Source organism: Mustela lutreola, chromosome 8 (assembly GCF_030435805.1).
Source record: "Mustela lutreola isolate mMusLut2 chromosome 8, mMusLut2.pri, whole genome shotgun sequence".
Lineage (NCBI taxonomy): Eukaryota > Metazoa > Chordata > Mammalia > Carnivora > Mustelidae > Mustela > Mustela lutreola.
Genome location: NC_081297.1, coordinates 130,668,821 through 130,694,590, shown reverse-complemented (window position 1 = coordinate 130,694,590; position 25,770 = coordinate 130,668,821). Strand labels below are relative to the sequence as shown.

Genomic DNA, 25,770 nt, shown 5'->3' with positions numbered 1-25,770 from the left:
TTAAGGTCTATGTTCATTAATTTCAGAAATGAATTTTTAGTGTCTCAAAGATGACCACGATGAGATGCACATTGCATACAGAAATTAGTTTACTATAGTAAGCATGTGAACACACACATCAGTCTCAGCAAGACTTCAAGGCCAGGGCATGTTTTGGGAATGCAGCTTTGAGGAATGCGTGTTCAAGGAAAAACACCTGGTTGGTGATGAATAAGTATTCTGCCTGTCCAACATGAGATCTTGACAAGTCAAGGAAAGTCCTTTAAATGGGGATTTACCATTTTACATTCAACCACATCATCTTGAAATTCTAACTGAATGGCTGCAAAACCTCATTTTGTGCTAACAGCACTGTCTTGCTACACTGTCCGCAGAGTATGTGCTAGTAATTGGGTAACATACAAACACTCAATTTGCAACTTCCAGCCTAAGTCTAGGAAGGACTGACCAGGTCCTAACCCAACAAAACCTAAGTAAAATTGTAGTTGACCGCTCTTTCACTCTGATCAGCATCTGTCTCTTCACCTATATTTTCCTTTGGGAAATGACCTGCTTTTGCTCTATCTTAGTAGTACTGTCACAGTCTCTGAAGGCATGGGGTAAATGCATGATCCTAACTAGGATGAAGAAACTGGAAGGAACTTGATTCATGAACATAATAACATTAAGACAGAAAATAGAGAAGCTAAGATATTTGATGGCAGGGCTCTAAAAGGATTGTTTCTCAATTTCTTTAACCTAGATTCCTAAGGTTATCCTGGTTTTTTATATTTCCTAAGGCTGTTGGTCCAGTTTCTTTTTTAATTAATTTTACAAAACACTGTCCTACTGATAAATTTTGTTTTGCTTAGGACAGCCCAAATGAGTTTCTACAGTTTGTAAACAGAGAAGCATACCTGCTCTATTCAATAATGTCATTACCAGCTCTTTCCTTAAATTGGAAATCTGTAGATTTTAACACCTGACTATGTCTACTGTGAATTATATGAGTTTTTTTGGTACCCCATATGAGTTTTTAAAACAAACCATTAACATTTGTTTCAAGAGTTGTTGACCAACCCTGAGTTAACGCCTAATTTCTTTTCAGCCTAAAAAATGGTACAGTCTTTTTATGAATAAAATAATACATTTCTGCCAACATAGTACTGATCAAAAAAGCACTTCAATAAATTGGCTTTCGTTTCCACCCTTTCCAACTTACTCTAAATAAAAAATAAATGCAAAACACAAATAAGATTTGTCTTCCCAAATTTAGTATGTATAAACAAAAATGACAATTTTTAGATAAAATACTCAGTTCTAAAAGAGAAATCATATCAGCCAGGAAACACTTTAGCCAATCCCTGTCTAGTCATAGCCACACAAAAGAATCTTCCAAGGAAAACTGACCAGTGAGACAGTTACACTTGTGCTCTCAGCTAAAGAATTAAATTTAAAATGCATTCTCTTTCATCTTCTAATGAAACATAACCTATTCTCAGGAACAGTGTGAGCACTGTTATGGTAGTCTAACTCCTAAATGAAAATATGAGCTGAGATACAGTTTACTGTAATAACGTAGCTAAGAAACCTTTGAAAATTAGCCAAGGATCAAAGTATTTACATAAGTTCAAGATCTTATCTTAGGATGAAAGGTAACCTACTTTAAAAAGAACATTGAAATTAAACCTTTCAATTACAACCAGTCAAAACTTTAATTCAGAATGTTTCTTAAATATCAAATTTCTCTTCACAGACGCTATGTCCATTTTCTTCATAATCTTCTCTTGTTACTACCATATCTTCAAAATCGTCATTCTCTGATATCAATTTTCCACCTTCCCAGGCATAAGTAATAGGGCTAAAAAAAAAGTTAAAATAAGTGAACCGAGATGATTTTACAGAACTGAAATGCCAGAAAACATTCATTAGTAACTAAAATGTGGCAATCTCTACTGAACCTAATTTAACAGAAAAATCACTTAAAGTGTGAAAATAAGCATAAGCTTCATAGAAATAAGGTAAACTCAGAAAGAAAAGAACCTTGGTCACCAGTATAACAAAGTATTCTTTTTTCCCCATGCCCTGAATTTATAGACCCTCTACTTCTAATAAAAAACAGAATATGAAAAAAAAAAAAGCCCAGAATATGAAAGGTCAAAAATGCATAAAGGAAAAACAGTCATAACTAGATCTAAATTCTGTATGTGACAAATATATGTCATCTATTTCGTCCAACAACCCATGAAACAACTATTTTCTCATTTCACAGATTTGGAAAATGAGGTTCAGAGAGGTTAAGTGGGAGACTACGTTTTAACCCAGAACTATTTTCAGTCTGTGCTTTTGCTGCTATACTGTTACCTCTAGTAAATGAAACGTTTACAGGGTAGGGCACAGTAAAACATAAAAACACGTAAAACATTTAGTTTGGTTTTTTTCAACGAGGTTATACTTTGTGTTATGACTCAATTCTATTTCTACTGTTCCTCTCCCCTAAATCAGTTTAAAATCTGAAAAATGATGGAAAGTTAATAAATCTTTTATTATATTCATTTTATTGCCTAATCTTTAAATATGTATTTACTTACATACATATATAAAGATTTGATGAATAAAAGAATAAAGACTATTTCTGTGGATTCCTTGGCCTTACGCATGCTTGCATTTCAAGTGCAGGACAAAAAGCATATGAGGGTGAAAAAGAAAAAAAAGTGTGGGGAATAAAGAAACGAGGAGGAAAAAGTAATAATAAAATAAACACACAGGATAAAAATCCAGTATGCTGGGCGCCTGGGTGGCTCAGTGGGTTAAGCTGCTGCCTTTGGCTCAGGTCATGATCTCCGGGTCCTGGGATCAAGTCCCACATCGGGCTCTCTGCTTCGCAGGGAGCCTGCTTCCTCCTCCCTCTCTCTCTGCCTGCCTCTCTGCCTACTTGTGATCTCTGTTAAATAAGTAAATAAAATCTTAAAAAAAAAAAAAAAAACTCTAAAATTAAGAGTCAGGTATATGGGAGGAACCTGGGTGGCTCATTTGGTTAAGACTCTGACTCTTGATTTTGGCTCAGGTCATGATCTCAGGATCATGGGATGGAGCCATGCATCAGGCTCTGTGCTAGGCATGGAGCCTGCTTAAGATTCTCCCTCTCCTTCTGCCCCTTCCCACAACCTCCCCTTGCTCTCTCTCTCTCTCTTTAAAAAAAAAAAAAATCAGATATATGGGGTCCTATTTGCAATTCCGTCACTTAAGACTGGGACTGCGGTGAGACGGTATTACTAACACACATATTTGGTAAGAGACATGTATTTGTTCCCAACTCAAAATAAAAGAGAACTAGGTTTTAGCCTGGTCATTGCTATTAACTTACTATAAGGCCTTTGCCAAGTCATGAGACCTTGTTTGTTTATTTATAAAGTAAAAACGCTGAACAGGATGTGGCTCCGCTAAGGTCCTTCCCCAGGAACTACACTCAGCATATTAGCATCAAGCTGCCATAGCCCACTGAAATGTAAGGTTTATTCTTCTAATTTTTGAGAAAGGGAAAATGAGGATTTCAAAGGTGAATTCAACCTGCTAGAATGAGGCTTTAAGTCAAGTCTACGTTTTGACCATTTTAGCTTCAAAATGACTTGCATGTTTTATCTCTGTATCAGCCAACACTTACTTTTCAGGCAGCACAACTGAAACATCATAATCTGTTGGAGTGAGACATCGAACTTCTGAGTAAACCCGATCTCTAAATCCTGGGAAAAGGGAATTTCCTCCTGTCAAAACAATGTTCTTAAAAAAATGCGGCTGCATTTCTTTAAGAGGAAAAAAAGAAGAAAAGGCATCAGAAAACCCATTTACTTATCTTTCCAGAAGGATAGATATGAGGGCTCAGGCAAGAGCAAACAGTTACAGTTACTGGTTGGGAAACCATGTAATTTTTTAATAACCATAACAACTATTTATAATTTATAAGATTTTATAATGAAGTTAAAGTTTACACAAATTGACCCATTAAACAAGTGAAATATGACCTCATAGATCTTTAAAAGAAAGGCTAAGGTGAAGAGTTTGAACTACTGACTGCTTATGCACAGATGTAAGCTAATACATAATACATTCTAGCAGCAGACATTTGGTAATGATGCTCATTCTTCCCTAAAATGGAGGAAGTCTTTCTGAGACTGTGAACTAGGGTAAAACTAAAAAGGAAGGCCTTCAAGGCATTTTAACTTAGAAGCCCAAACTTGCATTTTATCTCAGAGACAGACCTACTTACTGTGCAACATTTACACCTGATGGTGAAAAACACTCATTAAAGTTACATGATGGCAAACCTTGTTAGGTGCCATATGGTTAGCTGGGATTAAAAGCCACCATGGGGAAATCTATGAGGAATTAATAAATAATGGCCACCCCACCTAATGCTTCTGTTCACAAAACAGGCACATGGTTCCCTTACATTGACACTGAGTCTCATGACATTAAAGCAGTGTAGTATAAAATGCTGCGTAACACTACCTGTAACTTTATATAAAACATGAAATTAATGAGACACTAACATGAAAAGAGTTGTAAGATAACATTAAGAAGATGATGGCATTATGTAATCATCTTTTTTTTTTTTTTTTAATGGGAGGAAAGGACATTGCAGGGGCTAGATTTTCTCTAATGCCTGGACCATTCCTTACGAACTAGAAAGACACTTTCAAGATATAAAAATACTCTCGGGGCGCCTGGGTGGCTCAGTGGGTTAAATAAAGCCTCTGCTTTCAGCTCAGGTCATGATCCCAGGATCCTGGGATCGAGCCCCACATCAGGCTCTCTGCTCAGCAGGGAGCCTGCTTCCTCCTCTCTCTCTGTCTGCCTCTCTGCCTACTTGTGATCTCTGTCTGTCAAATAAATAAATAAATCTTAAAAAAAAAAATTTAAAAAAAAATTAAAAATAAAATAAAAGTACTCTCTAAGACCCTAGAAAATTACTTAGATGAATCCTGCTTCAGGAGAACCCACACACCACTGAGAAGCACCAGACTTGAGCCTCATTAACTTCCTGTACATTAATTCAAATAAAACTGAACAGACAAACCAGTCCCATCAATAGCTAAAAACCGTCACTTTGTTAAATTATAAATTACTATTCTGTGTAAATTTGAGTTAAATTAAAACTTTTCTAAAACAGATACAACACTTTAGTAGTCATAAAGAGATTAATGTCTTCAAGTTTTAGCAGATAATTTTCCCTGTAACAAATTTCTAATCTAGGACCAATAAGGAATTATTCAAGTGCACTATGGGATCTCTGTAAACAAAACACGCTTGCCACTTGCCTGTAATTACTTAGGGAATTCAGATAATTTCTCAATTGTTCATAGAGCTTATGATTTTTTTTAGAAATATCATTATCATTCAATACTTTATTTATGTACCTTCAGGTAAGTTCTGAATTGAATAGACGATAGCTTCTGGAATACCCATTTCTTGAATTCCTATATCAGAAGGATTAAAAAGTATTTCTGGAACAGCAAATCTCTCATTAGCCAGACGAAGAATTTGTTCCCCAGATTTGTATTTTCCACTTAACACCATCTCTTCCCTTGGCTTAAAGAAAAATAAGATTAAAAAGTTTAAGCTACATTATCTAGTCTATATGACTAGTAACATTTAGTAACATGTTATTACTAATATATTACCATGTTCTTGGAAATTTCAGGATTCTCAAAAGTTAGAAAAACCTGTCCTTCTCTGTTGCCTAAACCACATAAAAAATAATTGCTTACTTTAATGTAACTATTCCCCAAAAGATGATCTGGCCATATTCCTTAAAACAGAAAGAAGGGCGCCTGGGTGGCTCAGTTATTATGCATTTGCCTTTGGCTTGGGTCATGATCCTGGTCATGATCCTGGGATCCTGGGATCCATCCCCGCATTGCGGACCCGGCTCCGTGGGAAGCCTAATTCTCCTTCTCCCACTCCCCCTGTTTGTGTTCCCTCTCTCTGTCAAATAAATAAATAAAATCTTTTTTAAAAATTAAAAAAATAAAACAGGAAGAAAAGGAGAATAGAGGAGAGGGAATTTCTTTCTTTCTTTCTTTTTTTTTTTAAAGGTTTTATTTATTTATTTGACAGAGATCACAAGTAGGCAGAGAGAGAGAGAGAGCGAGAGAGGAGGAAGCAGGCTCCCGCTGAGCAGAGAGCCCGATGCGGGGCTCGATCCCAGAACCCTGGGATCATGACCAGAGCCGAAGGCAGAGGCTTTAACCCGCTGAGCCACCCAGGCGCCCCAGGAGAGGGAATTTCTTAACCTGCCTATAATAATAGGCCAACTTCAGTTCCTAGAGAACAAAGAATATACTCTAAAAAAACATTTAGTATATCTTACATCTACTTCCACTCTCCTATGTATGCATGTATGTATATATGTATGTATTTTTAAGTAAGCTCTACCACCAACATGAGGTTTGAACTCATGATTCTGAGATCATAAGTTGCATACTCTATAGACTGAGCCAGCCAGGCACTCCCACTCTCCTGTCCTATATGTTTATTGGACCGTGTAACTGTATTACATCAAGATCTCCTCTTTCCCAGGCAACCTCTTTGGGTACCCTCCCTCCTTGGGAGCTCTATATTATCATTTTGCTATCACTCAATGAAACTTGCTTTGCTGCCCCCTCCAAAAAAATATTTCCCCTTCCCCTTGTACAAAAAAAACTAAATATTTAAATTCATTTATTCAATTTTCAGAAATCAATTTTGAAATCCATGGACTTCATCAATCAAATTTTCTTGTTATTTATTTTCTGCTGAGCTGTGTTCTTGAAGGGGCCAGAAAAAATAATCTTCTACAACATTCTGCAACATTAAAATAATGGTCCTTCCAATTTTACTAAGAATCATCAGCTCTTCTAGGTTCAGTTATAGATATTCATTTGCAATTATACACACATGGCATAACCCAATCTTTTATATAAATAAAAAAACTTAAAATATATGAAAATATTAATAATTAGTAAAGAGTAATATATTTAAAGATTATAGATCCCTTAATGTAATCGGTCATCCTTTCTCTGCCCAGATTTTTTTCTTCCTTCAAAGAGGCTTTTTCTGACTTCCAAATGAAAGGTCCCTCCTTTATTCTCCACTATCACTCTATATTATCCTTCATAATTTACACCATCACATATCTACCATCTAGCACATAATGAGTATTCAATAAATTCTTGAATAACAGTATGCAAGTCAACCATGTGCCATTCATTGTATTCAGCATTTTATATACATTATCCCATTGAACACTCACATAATCCTGTGAGGTAGGCATATTTTCCTTTTATTAATGATGTAATTAGGTTTGGTAAGGATATATGACTTGCTCGAGATCATTCATCTAATAACTAAAAGCACATACAATATATTCCTTCCACTACATTGCCTCTCTTAACCTGGATATAATTCTGAATTCCATCATTTGGAATTTAGAAATTCCAAGTTTAAAACACTATTCTTAAGAATATTCAAAAATTAGAGGCACCTGCGTGGCTCAGTGGGTTAAGTCTCTGCCTTCGGCTCAGGTCATGATCTCAGGGTCCTGGGATCGAGCCCTGCATCAGGCTCTCTGCTCAGCAGGGAGTCTGCTTCCCCCTCTCTCTCTGCCTACTTGTGATAGCTCTCTCTCTGTGTCAAATAAATAAATAAAATCTTTTTAAAAAAGGATATCCAAAAATTACACAATTTTCTTAATACTTTAGGAAGAAAAAGGAAACTCAAATTACTTTTTACCCAACACACTACTGTTACAGTAGTAAAGAGGAAAGTATCCTCTCAGAATAGTCTTCCTTCTCAGGCAGAAAGAAGTGTCTCCTACAGATTTATAAATTCACTTAAAAGTGATACTGGCTTGAGTTTAAGGGATATAACTCATTTTGTCAACACTCAAAATAAGCTGAAAAAGACACAGACTTGGGAGAAATTCAGCTGACAAAACATTAATGATTATGTAGTCCATTACCCAGATTTTACAGAAGAGAATCATGTGATTATCCCAGGCTCAAATATCTAAACCAGTGGAAAGAGCCAGAACTAGAAATTTCTTGTTGAATGTTGGCTCCAAAACCATCAATAAGTAATGTGGAACTACAAGTAGTTTCTGTTTTAAGAGTTTAACTCCAAAAAACATTTTTTTTAGACATGGACAAAAGGACTTTATAAGGGTTGCTGAGAATTGCTATTTTAGTCAATGTAGGCCATGATTACTACACAGTCTCATAAATTTTGTTCTGATACTGTAAAAAAATGATCAATTTAAATTATAATGACTCTGCAGAAACTACTACTGTAATCATTAATCATGAGCCAGATTTTCCCAATTTAAGTCCATCAAGTACGTTACATTTCAGTAGGTATCCCTTTTCTGGTAAGAGATAAAATTGGAATTCGTATCAGTTGTAATCAGTAACAATATTACAGAGATTATTACTGTTACTGTTGTTATCATAAATACTAGAAAATGAAGGCTGTATCTTTTCCCAATTTAAAAATATTCTTGAATAAACTATCAAAGTACAAGTTTTAACAATATCCTAAGTATAAGGGCTCTTAAATAATTATAATTTTTTTCATTTTATGCAGTTATTGTTTTTCTAGTTTCTTAAACATATATCAACTTTCATCAGAGTTGTTGCATATCAGGCAACAATGAAGGTGATTAAGTAATAAATAAAAAATAACACTTTTTTTTTTTTACCTCTTTGGAAAATAACACATTTTAGGATTAATCCTAACATAGACTTGGGCCACCTGTGTGTCTCAGTGGGCTAAAGCCTCTGCCCTCAGCTCAGGTCATGATCCCAGGGTCCTGGGATCGAGTCCCACATCGGGCTCTCTGCTCATTGCGGAGCCTCCTCCCCCCATCTCTCTGCCTGCTTCTCTGCCTACTTGTGATCTCTGTCTGTCAAATAAATAAATAAACTCTTAAAAAAATCCTACCATAGACTAAAATTATTTCTAAAGCTTGAGATTACTAAGATATACACATAATTTTGTTTGTATTTTGGACTTATTTTTTTCAATATACACATGATTTAACATGTATAGGTAGTTCTTGAACATGGGTTTGAACTACATGGGTCCACTTATATACAGATTTTTTTTTATAATATAGTACTATAAATGTATTTTCTTTTTCTTATGACTTTCCCAATAACATTTTTTTCCTCTAGCTTATTTTATTGCAAGAATATAGTATATAATGCATATAACATACAAAATACATGTTAATCAACTTTATGTTGTCAGTAATGCTTCTGGTCATCAGTAGGCTAATAGTAAAGTTTTTTGTGGGAGCAGAGGGTGTCCAGTTATATGCAGATTTTCAATTGCATTGGGGAGGGGGATGTTGGTTGGCATCCCTAACCCCTACATTGTTTGAGGTCAACGATACTGTGAAAAAATTATAAATTTTAACATTAATCAACTAAGGAAAAACTAAACTATTATTTTTGAATTAAAAACTCAATGTAACATTCCACTGTCTGGCAAAAGTCCAGGCCAACTGAATCTGTCCACTCAACTGATAACAAGGAGTCTAAACTGAGTTAATGAAGCTTGGCCTATAACCAGTACTAATCACAAGCCAAAGACCAATAAAAGAGCTGCAAATAATAATATGTGGCATCTGCATTTTTTCTCCAAAGATGATGAGTAAAGCAACTGTCACTTGGAGGAATAACCACATCCCTACTGGCTCACTGTGTAAGGTACAGGTTTGAGAAAACAGGGTTTATACTTTGGCAAGGAGAAAACTGTCTGCATTTAGTCCAGTAAACTAATAGGGTGTCATTTACAGGGCAGGAGAGAACTACATTAAAAAAAATTGTTTTTTCAAGAAAAAAACGTTTTTCCCAGACTTAGCTGAAAGTGCAATTATCTGAAATAGATTTTTTCTAAGATTTTATTTGTTCACTTGATAGAGATAGAGATTACAAGTAGGCAGAGTGGCAGGCAGAAGGAGAGGGAGAGGGAGAAGCAGGCTCCCTGCTGAGCAGAGAGCCCAATTCCAGGACCCTGTAATCATGACCAGAGCCGAAAGCAGACGCCCAACCAACTGAGCCACCCACACTCCCCTGGAAGAGATTTTTAAGAATAAGTTTTCAAACAAGGATATCCAGGAACAGGAACTGAGAACATATATATAGATTACTTTTCAAGTGCCCTGGGTGATTCTAATGATCAGCAGGTTTGGAGAAATTGGGAATCACTGAGAATTTACTGAGGGCTCATCCCTGTGAAATACAGATTACTTTACCACCATTAACTCTATAAAATGCTATAAATTATCCAGAAGGTATTTTATATAACTGGAGTGTTTTAATGATATATGAAGATGGGGCTGTCTATGTATTTACAGTTTTCGTCATTCCCAAGGAAAAAAGTATACTTTTGATATCCTAAAGAGGACTTGGGCTTCCAATTCATGAAAAGGCAACCTGATCTCATAACCTATCCCAACTCCCACTTTCAAAACCCAACCTAGGTCCTTCCACAAGCATCTGTCTCTAAGAACATTATAGTGATTTCAATTTTATGAGCCCTCTTCAGAATTCTGATTTGTATTTCACCTCAATCATATGCCCCCAATTTTTTTTTTAATTTCAGGCATATAAAGAAGTATAGTTAATAGAAGTATAAAATTAAAGAAGTACAAAACCCATATATCCATCAACTAATTTGATACTTTATAAATTAACACTCTTATTTTTAATTTGGTGTTATTGCTCACATACAGTTTTATACTTTTACTTCATACTTAAATTACTCTTCATAAATTGCTTCATAAATTACTCCACACAGCCTGAAAATGTACATATCTTCCTAAAAATCGCCTAAAGACACCATCATGTCTTAGATGTTTTAGACAGAAATATGTTTTTGAGATGTATACATAACTATCATGTAGCTCCACTTAATTTTCACTACTGTTTATCTTATAATACAAATACATCAACATTTATTTATTTTCGTCCAAGAGTGGATATTTGGGCTCTTCTCAATTTTTCACTCTTTTAAAGTATACTGCAATAAATGGTAACCTAAATATTTCCTTATGGAAGCATGCTTAAATTTCTGACCAAAGATTTTTAACTTCCCAACACTCTTCCACCAAGTCAGCTAAAAGGCCAATCTTCGCATTTACCCAAACAGAAGTGATATTTCACCTGAGCCGATCAAAGGTAAGGAGAAATAATTTTAACATCCAAGATGAACTACTTTTCAACACTTTGAAAGTACACCAGATTTTCCCCTTTTCAACTACAATTTGATCATATCAGATGGAACAAGTAAAATTCAGCCATGTCAGCTATTTTGATAACTTTCACAAGGCAAATAAACAACTCTGAAATGGATTTAAACGAATTCTTAAGAAAATAGAAAAGGATTAACTAGAATATAAATAACAATATGATTTATCTCCAGATTCTTCCCATGTGCTATCATTCAGCTGATGGTTCTTTCTCTAAATAACTTTATTAATGAGGTATTAATCATTTATACATTTGTGTCTGGAGAAACAAAGAGCAGAAAAGCAGTTCTCAACAACTTTGTAAGACTCTACCAAATCCAGCTAGATGTTTTTCTTTTCTTTTTAAAAGATTTTCTTTACTCAATGAAACAAGATGGATTGGGAGGGAGACAAACCATAAGTGACTCTTAATCTCACAAAACAAACTGAGGGTTGCTGGGGGGAGGGGGTTTGGGAGAGGGGGGTGGAGTTATGGAAATTGGGGAGGGTATGTGCTTTGGTGAGTGCTGTGAAGTGTGTAAACCTGGCGATTCAGAGACCTGTACCCCTGGGGATAAAAATATATGTTTATAAAAAATAAAAAATTAAAAAAAAATAAAATAAAAAATAAAAAAATTAAAATAAAAAATTAAAAAAAAAAAAAAAGAAAGATTTTCTTTACTTATTTGCCAGAGAGACACAGCAAGAGAGGGAACACAAGCAGGGGAAGTGGGCGGTGGGGCGATTGGGGGAGAAGCAGGATTTCCAGCTGAGCAGGAGCCTGATGTGGGGCTCGATCCTAGAACCCCAGGATCATGACCTGAGCCGAAGGCAGATTATTAACAACCGAGCCACCCAGGTGCCCCCAACTAGATGTTTTTCAAATCTGACTATCACATCAAGCAATGTCATTAAGGATTTTAAAAATTACCTTACAAAAGCCCTTTTTAATTGTACTGAAGTCAGGTAAAACATAATCTATCATTACTGTATTTTCTTCTCCTTTCAACCTGGAAAACAGAACAGAGACTTGTGAAATAATTAACTTTGTGTAACATTACCCAAGAATCAACTTTCTAATTCTTAGATTACTATTATACATACTTTGCAATATCCATATCTCTATAAAAATCCTGAGACACATAGCACACATCTTCTTTCACTTGATTAATCACATGTGTTTCATCCATAACATGTAGCTGCCTAAACAGAAATAAAAAACTATAAAATGTGAAATGGAAAAATGAAATATTTTTGCTGGAATTAAATCTTTGGGTAACTCACTTTTTAAAATATTAAATTTTTGAATGTGTAAAATATTTTCAACTTTATAGAATAATCACATTTCCATTATATTTAAACTTCACATTATTCCTCTGAGAGCAGATATTAGTCCAGTTTGCAGAAAGAAACTGAAAATAAAGGCTTTAAATATGGTAACATTTATTAGAGAGCAAACTTTTTCCTTCTCCAACCATTCTGAATGGAATCTTGCTAAAATAACTTAACCCTCTCACTTTCTTTTCTGATCATAGTAGTGAGTTAGCACATAGTAACTGACACATAGTAGATGTTTAATAAATATTTGATAACTGAACCCAAGAAACACAGGCTTAATGAAGAAAACAAAGATGCTTTTAAAAACAAAACTGAAGAAAACACAAACAAGTGGATAGTCCATGCTCATGGCTTAGAACAATTAATGTTATTAAAATGTCCATACTACCCAAATCAATCCATAGATTCAATATGATCCCTATTAAAATGCTAATAGTATTTTTCAGAGAACTAGGGCAAATAATCCTAAAATTTATATGGAACAACGAAAGACCCTGAATAGCCAAAGCAATCTTAAAAAAGAACAAAGCTGGAAGTATTATAATCCCAGATTTCAAGATATACTACAAAGCAACAGTAATCAAAACAGTATGGTAACTAGCAGAAAAACAGACACATAGATCAATGGAACAGCACAGAGCCCAGAAATAAACCCATGCTTATATTAATCTATGGCTAATATAGTCTCTTCAATGAAGGATGCTGGGAAAACTCACTCCATCTTCTAAAACAAACTCAAAATGGACTACAGACCTAAATGTGAGATCTGAAACCATAAAATTTAAAGAAAATATAAGCATAATCTTTTGGACATTGGCTTTAACAACATTTTTCTAAACATGTTTCCTCACACAAAGGAAATGAAAGTGAAAATAAACTATTGGGAATACACTGAAACAAAAGTCACAGAGTGAAGGAAACCATTAACAAAATGAAAAGATAACCTACTGAATGGGAGAAGATATTTATAAATGATACATCTGAAATGATTTATCAGATAAGGGGTTAATATCTAAAATACATAAAGAAATTTTAGAACCCAACACTAAAAAAACAAATAATCTGATTAAAATGGGCAGAGGACTTGAATATAGACATTTTACCAAAGACAACATACAGATAGCCAGCAGATACATGAAAAGATGCTCAATATCACTATCAGGCAAATGCAAATCAAAACAATGAGATTATCACCTCATACCTGTCAGAATGACTAGTGTCAAAAAGATAAGTTACAAGGGTTAAACAACATAGAAAAAGAGAAACTCATGCACTGTTGATGGGAATGCAAACTGGTTTATATACTCTGGAAAACAGTACGGAGGTTCCTCAAAAAATTAAACATAGAAATACCATACAATCCAGTAATTCCACTACTGGGTATTTATCCCCTCAAAACAAAAACACTAATTTGAAAAACTATATATACCCCTGTTTATTGCAGTATTAGTTATAATAGCCAAAATATGGAAGCAACTCAAGTGTCCAATGATAGGTAAATGAATAAAGAAAATGTGGTAAGTAAACACACAGAGAGAGACACATACACACATAATGGAATACCAAGGAGCCATAAAAAGAATGAGATCATGCCATCTGTGATAATATGGATGAACCTAAAAGGTTTTATGCAAAATGAAGGAAGTCAGAGAAAGACAAATACCATAAAATTTTACTTATATATGGAATCTAAAGAATAAAACAAAGCAAAAACAGACCCATACATACAGATAACTGGTGACTGCTGGAGGAGAGAGGGTAGGGGGATGGACAGAACAGGTGAAGAGGAATGGGAGATATAGGCTTCCAGTTACAGAATGAATAAGTCACAGGGATGAAAGGTACAGCATAGGGAAGATAGTTAATGTACTGTGTAATAGTATTCTATGGTAACAGATGGTAGTTACATTTATAGAAAGTACAGCATAGCATTGTCAAATTCCTAGTCCTACACCTGAAACTAATGTAACATTGTGTCAACTATACTTCAATAAAAAACATTAAAAAAGATAACAAAAATATGAAATTATTTGAATATTTATCTCTACACATATATACTACAAATACTTTTTGTTTTAGACTCCACATCATCTCCATTTTCTTATGCTATTGTTCTTTTAAAATATGGTTATTTACTACCCTATAATATTTATTAGAGGGACCTATTAAAATGTATTTATTAATGTTCCTAGTGTTGGAAGTTTAAATCAGGGAGGAAAGATATTTGTATGTTTATGAACGTGGACTTTGGCTTTGTTGTTTTTTGTTTTATTTTAGGAAGGCTCTATGCCCAACATAGGGCTTGAACTCATGAGCCTGAGATCAAGAGTCACATACTCTACCAACTGAGCCAGCCAGGTGCCCCAAAGACTTTGGCTGAATCACAACTTGGCAACCAAGTTACTTTACCTCTTTGGGATTCAATCTCTTCAACTCTAAAAAGGTATTAACAATAAGATCACCGACTTAATATATCTGTAAGAAGTAAATGACTCTAATTATACATGTAAAGTGTTTAGCATAGTCCTTATACTCAATAAGTAAAAGACATTATTATTGCTTCCTTTTTGCTTTTTGTTATCTCCATACACAGCATATTCTACCTTAAGATTCACTATTGCACCAATGAGAAGAAAAGATGATAATTAAACTATAACAATTCTAAGGTACCAACAACTGGAAGATCCATCCCAACTAGAGAGGTGAGAAAAGTGTAACTCAAAACTGATGCAATACAGGTATTTTTATCTGTATCTCTGATTATCTCATTATTTATTCATACTGTAGGACACAGAATTTGAAATACTGTTTGTATCTTGGTGTACTGCCAAACTGTTTACCAGAAAAGTTATTTCAAGTTATGCTGTAATCATTAACAGCCAGCATCACTATCTGCAGCATCTTCTTTTTTGTTTTTAGAACATCATGTTTTGAAAAAATTCTATTAATTCAAGTTCTAAAAGTTGTGGCATTTTAATTTGTATTTTTCTACAAGGAAATGCCATGAAAAAGAGAAATTCTTATTTAACTCGTATCTCCCAACCTCCTAAATAAATGCTCAATAAATGTTTTAACTGAATTTGTAATTACTTCAGATACTTATCATTTTTTATGTCTGAGAATTATCCATTTATATCCTTTGACTGTATGTAATTCTAATGATTATCTATCTGTGCCACAGACTATTTGTTTTCTGAGAATCAACTAGTAGCCATTTTATACCAAGGTAGTGCTTTTCTTAAGGACCGGTAAGAGCCCTTAATATATTAAAGATAACAACCCAGTGTCATATTTGTTTCAAGTTTATTTCTCAGGTTTCTATTTATATTAGTTTCGTTTACAAATGCTTGAAATCAGTGGTTTTCCAGATCAAAAGAGGACAAAGAGGGATTAGAGTGCTGATAATATTCTGCCTGAGCTGTGTTCTAGTTACTTGGGTATATTCAGTTTTTAAAAATTCACTGAGTTATACATTCAAGGTTTGTAAACTTTTCTGGATATATGTTTTACCTCAATAAAATATTTTTTCTTTAAAGTGGTATGTCAAGGGCACACCTGGGTGCCTCAGTCAGTTGAACGTCTGACTCTTGGTTTGGCTCAGGTCATGATCTCAGGGTCGTGACATCGAACCTCACATTGGGCTCTGTGTTCAGCACAAAGTCTGCTTGAGATTCTCTAACTCTCCTTCTCCCTCTGCATCTCCCCACTGTTCCTGCTCTCTCTCTCTCAAATAGCTTATTAAATAAATAAAATCTTATTTATTTATTTGAGAGAAAGAGAGAATGAGTAGATGGGAGAGGCAGAGAGAGAGGGAAAAGCAGGCTTCCTGCTGAGCAGAGAGCCCAATATGGGGCTCTATCCTAGGGTCCCAGGATCATAACCTGAACCAAAGGCAAAGTTAAACAACTGAGCCACCCAGGCATCCCTAAATAAATAAAATCTTTTTTTAAAAAAGGTATAGGAAAATTATATCCTTTATTATTTCTTCGACTATTTTTTTATCACTTGTCAGCTTTTTGGCTAAGATCAAGTGTATTTCTTCTACTATTTTTATTCTTAACAACTCAAATATTTTCCTGTTGCGGCTTTATTTTTATATTTAAATCTTAAACCCATTTGGATATTAGTGTATGAGCCAAAGGAAAAATTTTCTCCCAACAGCCAACTTTCCCTGTATCCTTTCCTGAATAATCAATAGTATATATTATGTTTTCTTTTACAGTGTTTGATTCAAAATTAACTATTCACTCTCTCTGATCTATCATTTAATTCTCATCTAAGTATCACTTTATTACAATTTTAAAATGCTTTATCATCTACTGATAAATTCTCCTTTCACTATTCTTCTTTCCCATAACTATATCTTTTTAACTTTTTATTTTTATTTTTTTAGAGAGACAGAGCACAAGTGTGGTGGTGGGGAAAGGGCAATGGGAGAGGGAGACAGAGAATCTTAAGCAGTCTGCATGCTCAGCATGGAGCCCACCACAGGGCTCAGATCATGACCTGAGCTGAAATCAAAAGTCGGACACACTTAACCGACTGAGCCACCCAGCTGCCCCTCCCAAATACTATTTCTAAGTATTCTTGCCAGGTTGTTCTTTTCAAATTGAACTTCAACAGACTTTCTTTTTAAAATACATGAACTTGGGCATCTGGGTGGCTCAGGTGGCCCTCTGCCATCAGCTCAGGTCATGATCTCAGGGTCCTGGGCAGGGTCCTCTGCTCGGCAGGGAGCCTGCTTCCTCCTCTCCCTCTCTCTCTCTGCCTGCCTCTCTGTCTACTTGTGATCTCTCTCTGTCAAATTAAAAAAATAAAAATTATTAAAAAAAATAAAATGCATGAACTTTTTCAGTCATGAAAGGAAGGAGCAATGATTTAATACACAGGTCATGGACTCAAAACTGTGTAGGTTCTGGTTAACGACCTCATCTTGTCTCAACTTTCTGTGCCTTTCAAATTTGTTGCTTCTAATCTGATGAGGATAAGGGAACTAAATATCTAAATCTTTTGAAATGGAGCCCAATTCTGTTTGGTTCTACAATAAATAACATCCACATAACCTTTACACCGTATATGCCATTTATGAACCCTCCATTTTTAGAATTAATATATAAGCAAGGCAAGAAGACTTAACTATGGTAAAAAGTCATATGTAAATGTTATCTCAATAATTAAGAAATGGTATAGCACTGTTTAATGAAAAAAGTCACTGTCTAAAGATTACATACTGTAAGATTCTGTTTCTTGAAATAACAAAACTATAGAAGTGGAAAACAAATTAGAGATTGCCAGGGGTGAGGGGAAGGAGTTCCTTTGGAGAGATGGAACAGTTCTACATCTTGACTGTGGTAATAGTTACATGATCTATACATGGGATAAATACACAGAAATGCATGTAAAAAATGGTGAGAACTGGAAACAATACTGTATTAGTGTCATTTTTATCATTTTGATACTATATTAGTTATATATTAATAAGATTACACAGGGCTCTATGTACTATTCTACAACTTCTTGAGGCTGTAATTATTTCAAAATAAAAAGTTTTTTACAAATGCGCTAAAGCTGGGTAGGTTGGATTAGGGAAGTAGGTCTCTTCTTAGGGGTAATGAAAATGTTCTAAAAATGTTCTAATACATTAAAACCCACTGAAAATGTACACTTTAAATGGGTAAATTGTGGGGTGCCTGGGTGGCTCAGTGGGCTAAAGCCTCTGCCTTCGGCTCAGGTCATGAGCCCAGGGTTCTGGGATCGAGCCCCGCATTGGGCTCTCTGCTCGGCAGGGAGCCTGCTTCCCCCTCTCTCTCTGCCTGCCTCTCTGCCTACTTGTGATCTGTCTGTCAAATAAATAAATAAAATCTTTTTAAAAAAAAAAAAAAAAGGTGAGGGGCGCCTGGGTGGCTCAGTGGGTTGGGCCGCTGCCTTCGGCTCAGGTCATGGTCTCAGAGTCCTGGGATCGAGTCCCGCATCGGGCTCTCTGCTCAGCAGGGAGCCTGCTTCCTCCTCTCTCTCTGCCTGCCTCTCTGCCTAACTTGTGATCTCTCTCTCTGTCAAATGGATAAATAAATAAATCTTTAAAAAAAAAAAAAAAGGTGAATTGTGTGGATATGTATCATAGCTCAATAAGGCGTCTAAAAAAAAAAGGTACCTCTGACAGAAGAAAGAAGGAAAACATGGGAGGAAATGCAGAAAGAAATGCAGATTCACTTATTTTCTCATATGACATAGAGGGGAGGTATTGAAGGTGTCATACCAGCCAAAATTATTGTAGTGATAAATTGAGATTTAAGAATTCTACTTATAAAACAAAAAAGTATCACTTAAGTTTTTAAACAAAATAAAATAAAAAATAATACCATGAATAAAATTTAGGAAAGGGAGAAGAGTTAGAATGTGGTAGTACAATAATTCCACATCTTTTAATGATGGATAGTCAGCTAATATTGGTTAATTCAACAAGCAGAACTAGCAGTACATTATTAAGGCTCACAGAGACTAAAATTATAAGAGATAAATACAGTTTAAAGACCATACTTTGTGGAGAATGCAACTGACATGAGACAGAAAGAGGAAGTAGAGATTTATTTTCCTTAAATACATTTGTTTTATAATGTGTAACATTTAGAACTTCTTATAAATTCTATAATTTTAGGGGCGCCTGGGTGGCTCAGTGGGTTAAGCCGCTGCCTTCGGCTCAGGTCATGATCTCAGGCTCCTGGGATCGAGTCCCGCATCGGGCTCTCTGCTCGGCAGGGAGCCTGCTTCCCTCTCTCTCTCTCTCTGCCTGCCTCTCCGTCTACTTGTGATTTCTCTCTGTCAAATAAATAAATAAAATCTTTAAAAAAAAAAAAAAAAAAAAAAAAATTCTATAATTTTAAAATATTAAACTCCCGGGGCACCTGGGTGGCTCAGTGGGTTGGGCCGCTGCCTTCGGCTCAGGTCATGGTCTCAGAGTCCTGGGATCGAGTCCCGCATCAGGCTCTCTGCTCAGCAGGGAGCCTGCTTCCTCCTCTCTCTCTGCCTGCCTCTCTGCCTACTTGCAATCTCTATCTGTCAAATAAATAAATAAAATCTTTAAAAAAATAAAATAAAATAAAATTTTAAATTTCCTCGAATTTGGAAACATCCAAATTTTGATGGACACTAGCATTTCTTGTGCTAGAACGCTTTTTTTCTCTCTCTTTTTAATGAGCTGTACACCTACTGTGCGGCTTGGACTCATCACCCAGAAATCAGGAGTTGCATGCTCCTCTTCTGAGCAGCCAGATGCCCCACTAGAAAGCTCTTCAATTTGAACATCATTTGTATTTATGTATGTGATATAGTTTTTAAAGCAATAATATAGAATTATCACCTGAAGTTACAACTAACGGTTAAAGGATAATTTTAAATTACTTTAAAAAGTTCATGACCAGCAGCCACAAGCCGCTCCCCCACCACCCCATCACCATAAATCAAATAAGTATTACCGGTAAGAGATGATCTCCTTTAGATGATTGGTTAGGAGTTTTCCTCCCACATTTATCCTAAAAAGGGAGAATTCAAATTCGGTTCAGTTTATCACACCTTTCATTCAGTTTTAACCTAAGAAAAACATGAAAATTGAATACTACTCACCGAATAATTGCTTCTTTTTTCTTTTTACTTCTACAGTAAGGAACTATATGTGTAAAGGAATATCCACTATCTACAATGATACAGCATAATTCAGAAGGATTATCTCGAAAATACCTATGTGCACTGAGAGCACCAGCTATTTAGAAAAAGATAAAAAAAAAAAAACCTGCATTAAATAAAAGCACACTTAATTTAAAGCAATAAAGAGAAGCAACAAATTAAGACAAGCACAAAAACAAAAACCTTCCTTTATTTCTATATGCTAATTTAAAACAATATTCCTAATTGTCACAAACTCTCTACAGCATTTAAACTACAACATCACATTTTTGTGGTAAATGTGGATAAAAATATTTTGTGATCAACTTTTAAAGGTAAATAGTCATGACTTAATTATTTTAACATCATAACTTAATTATGAGCATTTATTACCTGCTGGGCACTATTCTCAAAACCCCAGCACAGAGAAGTTAAGCAATATACCCAATGTCATACAATTAGAAAGTAACAGAGCCAAGATTCAAACCTAAGCAGTATGATTCTAGAGCAAGGTTTCTCAACCTCAAAACTACTGACATTTGGCGCTAGGTAATTCCTTGTTGCTGGAGGTTTTCCTGTTCACTTTAAGATGTTTAGCAACATCTATATCCTCTACCCACTAGATGCCAACAGCACCCTCTCAGTTGTGACAACCAAAAATGTCTTCAGACATTGCCAAATGTCCCCAAAGAACAAAATCATCCTTGAAGAACACTGTTCTAGAGACTGTGCAGTTAAGCATTATAGCACAATATCTATACTCATATATATTTAAATACTTTCATTATACTGTCACTTAATGTAATTTTAGCCTTTCATAAACTTACTTCTAGATGCTATTTTTCAGACTCTTTTTCCATATATTGGCAGGCTAAGCTATTAACATTATTTCAATCAATAATAATAATGACAGCAAACACATCAGTGGCAGAAAAGGTAACTACCTCAGAAACAATAATCTTTTAGAAATTAAAAATATATGGCTAGTGGGGCACCTGGCTGGTTCAGTCAGTACAGCATGTGACTCAGGGTTGTAAGTTTGAGCCCCACGTTGGACATAGAGGTCATTTAAAAAAAAAAAAATGTGGCTAGTAACTTCATTAGGGAGAAAATAGTGTGCTAGTAAAAAGATAAAGTGAGAAAATCTGATTAGATAATCTCTAAAAGTCCATCTAGTTTTTAAATTCCATGTTTTATTTTCTTTAAATCTAAAGGAATATCACCCAATATTCTTTTATTTTAAGTGTTTCTCTTTACCCTATTCATATCCATCCATATTCCCATTACTTAACTGTAATGAAAACTTTAACTCACCATTTACTCTTAAGACTGCTTGGAACTGATATTCTTCAAACAGGATTTCATTCATTGATTCTTGAATTGAAGTGAAGTTAAAGTATGGTTCTGTAATAATAATATTGGTATCTAAAAAATCAACCTATGAGAGAAAAATTTCCACAAGTTTTATAATTTTGTAGTTATAAACACTCGTTTCACATATATAAACAAACATATTAAATTCTTACAATTATCCTAGATGGCAAGTCTTATTACTAAATCCATTTAATTGGCAAACTGAGGTATAAAAGAGTTGAATAATTTACCAAGGTTTATTTAACTAATTAGGGACATAGCTAGGATTTGAACCCAGAAGTCTGATTATAGAACTCATGCACTTTATTATTTAATTTTAACTCTTTTAATGGTAGCATTGATAAAATGGTACTATCAAATTGTTTGAAGATCAGTATGCAAACGTAATGAACAATATTAACTACAAGCATTAGGTATTTTGTTTTCAAAGTTAAAAGGCCAGAAGCTTTAGCATATTTACTGCTTATATAATTCTCTCCCACACTCTTAAGAAGTATTAAAAACAGAGTATTTGCTCACTATACCTAAAGTTATACTACAGACAGTAAAAGCACAAAATCCTCACATAAAAGTCACAATTCAGGTATGTAGACCAAAATATTTTATTGTGAAAATAAAAATGAGATAGTGAATTAGTCTAATAATAGTAGACATGTAGACAATCTTGAGTTTCATACAGACTCTCGTAACCTCAAATTCCATACTTAATTAACATTTAAAAAATCAAAACTAAGAACAGTGTATTAGTGACTTAAATGTATACTAGAAACATATTCAAAAGTTAAAGCTAGATACCTCAATTACCTCCAACCCCAATCCCAGACTCACTCTCTGGAATCTGCCCTTGGCTTTTCCTGATACTGCCTTATCTCTCCTCTGAAATAATGCCACTGCCTTCTCAATGCCCTCTATGCCTCGGTTTTCTTTTCACTCTGATCCGTCTTCTGTACTGCTAGCAAGTATTTTTCTAAATCAGAAATCTGATCATCCTCCCCAGATGTATTTCTCACCACAGAAGTCCTCCCCTCCATGACTTGACAGTGCTTATGAAATAATGTCCATACATTTGCAATCTCATCACTCCTTCCACCCACCTTCAATGTGTGCTGGTAAATGTTCAACAACCAGATCTCCAGGGGGGGAATAGAAGTCCTGATTTGTACAGCTTACCACTTTCTGTGTTATAAATACTGTCATAATGGCTGATTTCCAGCTCTCCTGAAGTCACCAAACTCTGAACACAGAGTTGGGAGGAGATGCATGTATTTGGTTCTCATGAGCAGGTATGAGCTAACCTTCAGCATAAGACTATTCATTAAAAATTCTGAGTCTATTCACTTTCACACCATGCGCTCTTCCCTAACAGATTTTAGCACAAATAATCTCAAGCATGTATTACTTTTCATATACATGTATATTTTGGTAGTATATTTAACTTTTATAGAAGTTAAAAATATGACTGATATAAATACACAGTGAACATGTGCAACAGATCTATTTAAGTCATATTAAGGCGTAAACTAGCTTTATATCCTATCCTGTTGGTTCTTGCATTAACATGAGTTCATAACTCTTATTGCTGTAATTTTTCATTTGCATAACACATGGAAATAGAAATTTGAATACATACTCTAATTTGTTACCTGATACATTTCTTTTCCAAAAAGGTAATCCCACACTTGTCTTTGAACATCCCAATTCACCAAGTAGCCCTAAAAAAATTCTTGTATAAATTATCACAAATATTTGAATAATTTTAAAAATCATATTAATATATTCTTTTTTTTTCATATTAATATATTCTAAACCACTAACTTATCTTTATGGTTACTTTCACTATTCAAACATTCTTTAAAGAGATGCTACTCCACACTTTTTTTAAATGTGTTCATCTCATTTAGCTATAACATAAGTAAAATTCAGTACCCACAATCAGTAACTAAGTCATGGCCATTTATTGTTAACAAGACAATTTAATTTCAATTTTTGGTTTTAATAAGATCTTACTTAAAATTTAAATAACTTTTTCTCAGAGATCTAAAAATATTTCCATATATACAAAATCTTAATTATAAATTTAAAAATTGTCTTTACATTTAGGTCTATGTTGTTAGAAATGACATATAATTGAATTACCTTCTGAAAAGGAAGGATGTAAAAGAGTCCAGAAGGGTCCTTTATTTCATCTATCTGGTTAGCAGTAAAAGTTTTAAGACGTGCTGTTTTTGATCTGAACTGACAGTTAGGAATTACCCTATAAACAAAGAAATAAAACAATTATTCCCTAAATACTCACTTCCAAAAAATACAATTACTCGACCACCCTGCTCCATGACAAAAAATACCCACAATCAGTGTTTCTCATTTTGTCTTTGAATAATCAAAAAATGTCTTTTTTGGGGCGCCTGGGTGGCTCACTGGGTTAAAGCCTCTGCTTTAGGCTCAGGTCATGATCCCAGGGTCCTGGGATAGAGCCCTACATTGGGCTCTCTGATCAGCAGGGATCCTGCTTCCCCCTCTCTCTCTGCCTGCCTCTCTGCCTAGTTGTGATCTCTGTCTGTGAAACAAATAAATAAAATCTTAAAAAAAAAATTTTTTTTTAAAGTTCTAACATGCACTAGCCTCTACACTGGACCCTTTATCTTTCTCAAGTAATCCTTAAGAAATCCTTCCAGATGGGTATTGATCCTGCCATCACACAGACGACAGAGCTTAGGTAAAGTTTCTGCTCTTTCTGGCTTTAATGTGGAAATATTTTTTTTTTTTTAAGATTTATTTTTTTGAGAGAGAGCAAAAGCACACAGAGGGAAAGGGGAGGGATAGGCAGATTCTCAGGGAGAGGCAGGTCTTGGTCCTGATCCCAGGACCCCCGGCTCATGACCTGAGCTGAAGGCAGATGCTTAACTGACTCAGCCACCCAGGCTCAGTGTGGAAATCTTAATACCACTCTGGTAAAGGATTTACAGGTTCAAAATTCTTGCCATTAAAACTAAGTCTCTAGGATTCCAAAGATTTTTAATTAGCAAGATGCCAACTCCCCTCTGAGTGCAGAGCCCAAACGGGCTCAATCCCAGACTCTGACAACATGACCTGAGTGGAAACTAAGAGTCTGATGCTGAACGCACTGAGCCGTCTAGGTCACGGGAGGACATGATTTTTAAAAACTGCACTGTAGCCAGTCTTATGGTTATATGATAATTTTAATCAATTTTCTATTCTTGATTATTCAGTTTGCTTTCCATTTTTTAAACCATATACAATGTCTATAATATAAAGCATCCTGTATTAGCTCTTATCAAACACTTCGAACTTACTGTGTCAAAGGATAAAAACAATGATACACATTCCCAAAACATTTTCTAAAAGACTAACAATTTACATTCCTTTGCGGTTTGACTGTTCGCATTGAAAAAGAAAAAAAAAAAAAAGGAGGAAGGGGGGAATCCTCTGTAAACATAGACGAAAACATCTCTTCTTCTTTACATATACATATAGGACTTATCTATTTTATGAATGCCATTGTAGTAATCCTGTTAAATCAACTCTAATAACGAGGTCAGCTAATGAGCACTATGAAGGGCTTCGATTCGAAGCCTTCAACGTCTGCAATCGGTAAGACAACTGTTTTTCAACTTTGTAAGGGAAGGTCGCAGAACCCACTGAGGATGTGATGAAAGCCTCAAGAATATGTATATACATATAAACGTCCATGATTCCTGAGGGTTCATGAACTGTGTGCGCAACCCTCCCGCAGGATGGGCTTCTTTAGAAGCCTATTTTCCTGAGCTATTTCCTGTTACGCACGAGAGAACGTGGGAAACGCCAAGTCCCACTTCCGGGGCCGCGTAGCCTAAATGCACACCAAAAGAGCAGTTCAAAGCACCCCACTCAGCAAGCTCCAACCAGAGCATCACTCTGGCGCAGGTTAGGGCGACGTAGGAGCATTTGCAGTTGACTGTGATCCCGAGATGAAGCGTAGTCTCTCTTGTCCTAAGGACGGAGGGAACACTTACGACACATTTTCATGGCTGTAACCGATTTTGGCATTGTAGGCTCCGTTATCCAGCACTAAGGTCGTCATTTTAACGAGAATCAAACAGCAGCCGCTTCCTGCACCTGACCCTTCGGCTCCCTCTTTTTCCGGTACTCTA

At 35.2% G+C, this 25,770-nt stretch overlaps 1 protein-coding gene across 1 annotated transcript; it reads right to left on the bottom strand.

The window, feature by feature from the left end:
* Positions 1 to 1,231: 1,231 nt before the first annotated feature.
* On the bottom strand, positions 1,232 to 25,770 carry ACTR6 (actin related protein 6). The gene is made up of 11 exons (XM_059186632.1): positions 25,633 to 25,770; positions 23,756 to 23,873; positions 23,263 to 23,331; positions 21,560 to 21,683; positions 20,207 to 20,342; positions 20,059 to 20,115; positions 12,353 to 12,451; positions 12,180 to 12,258; positions 5,397 to 5,568; positions 3,644 to 3,782; positions 1,232 to 1,840 (listed from the first exon to the last, which is right to left on the bottom strand). Exons 1-11 carry the CDS (start codon positions 25,698 to 25,700, stop codon positions 1,711 to 1,713), a joined length of 1,191 nt encoding a protein of 396 aa, XP_059042615.1. The 5' UTR covers positions 25,701 to 25,770; the 3' UTR covers positions 1,232 to 1,710.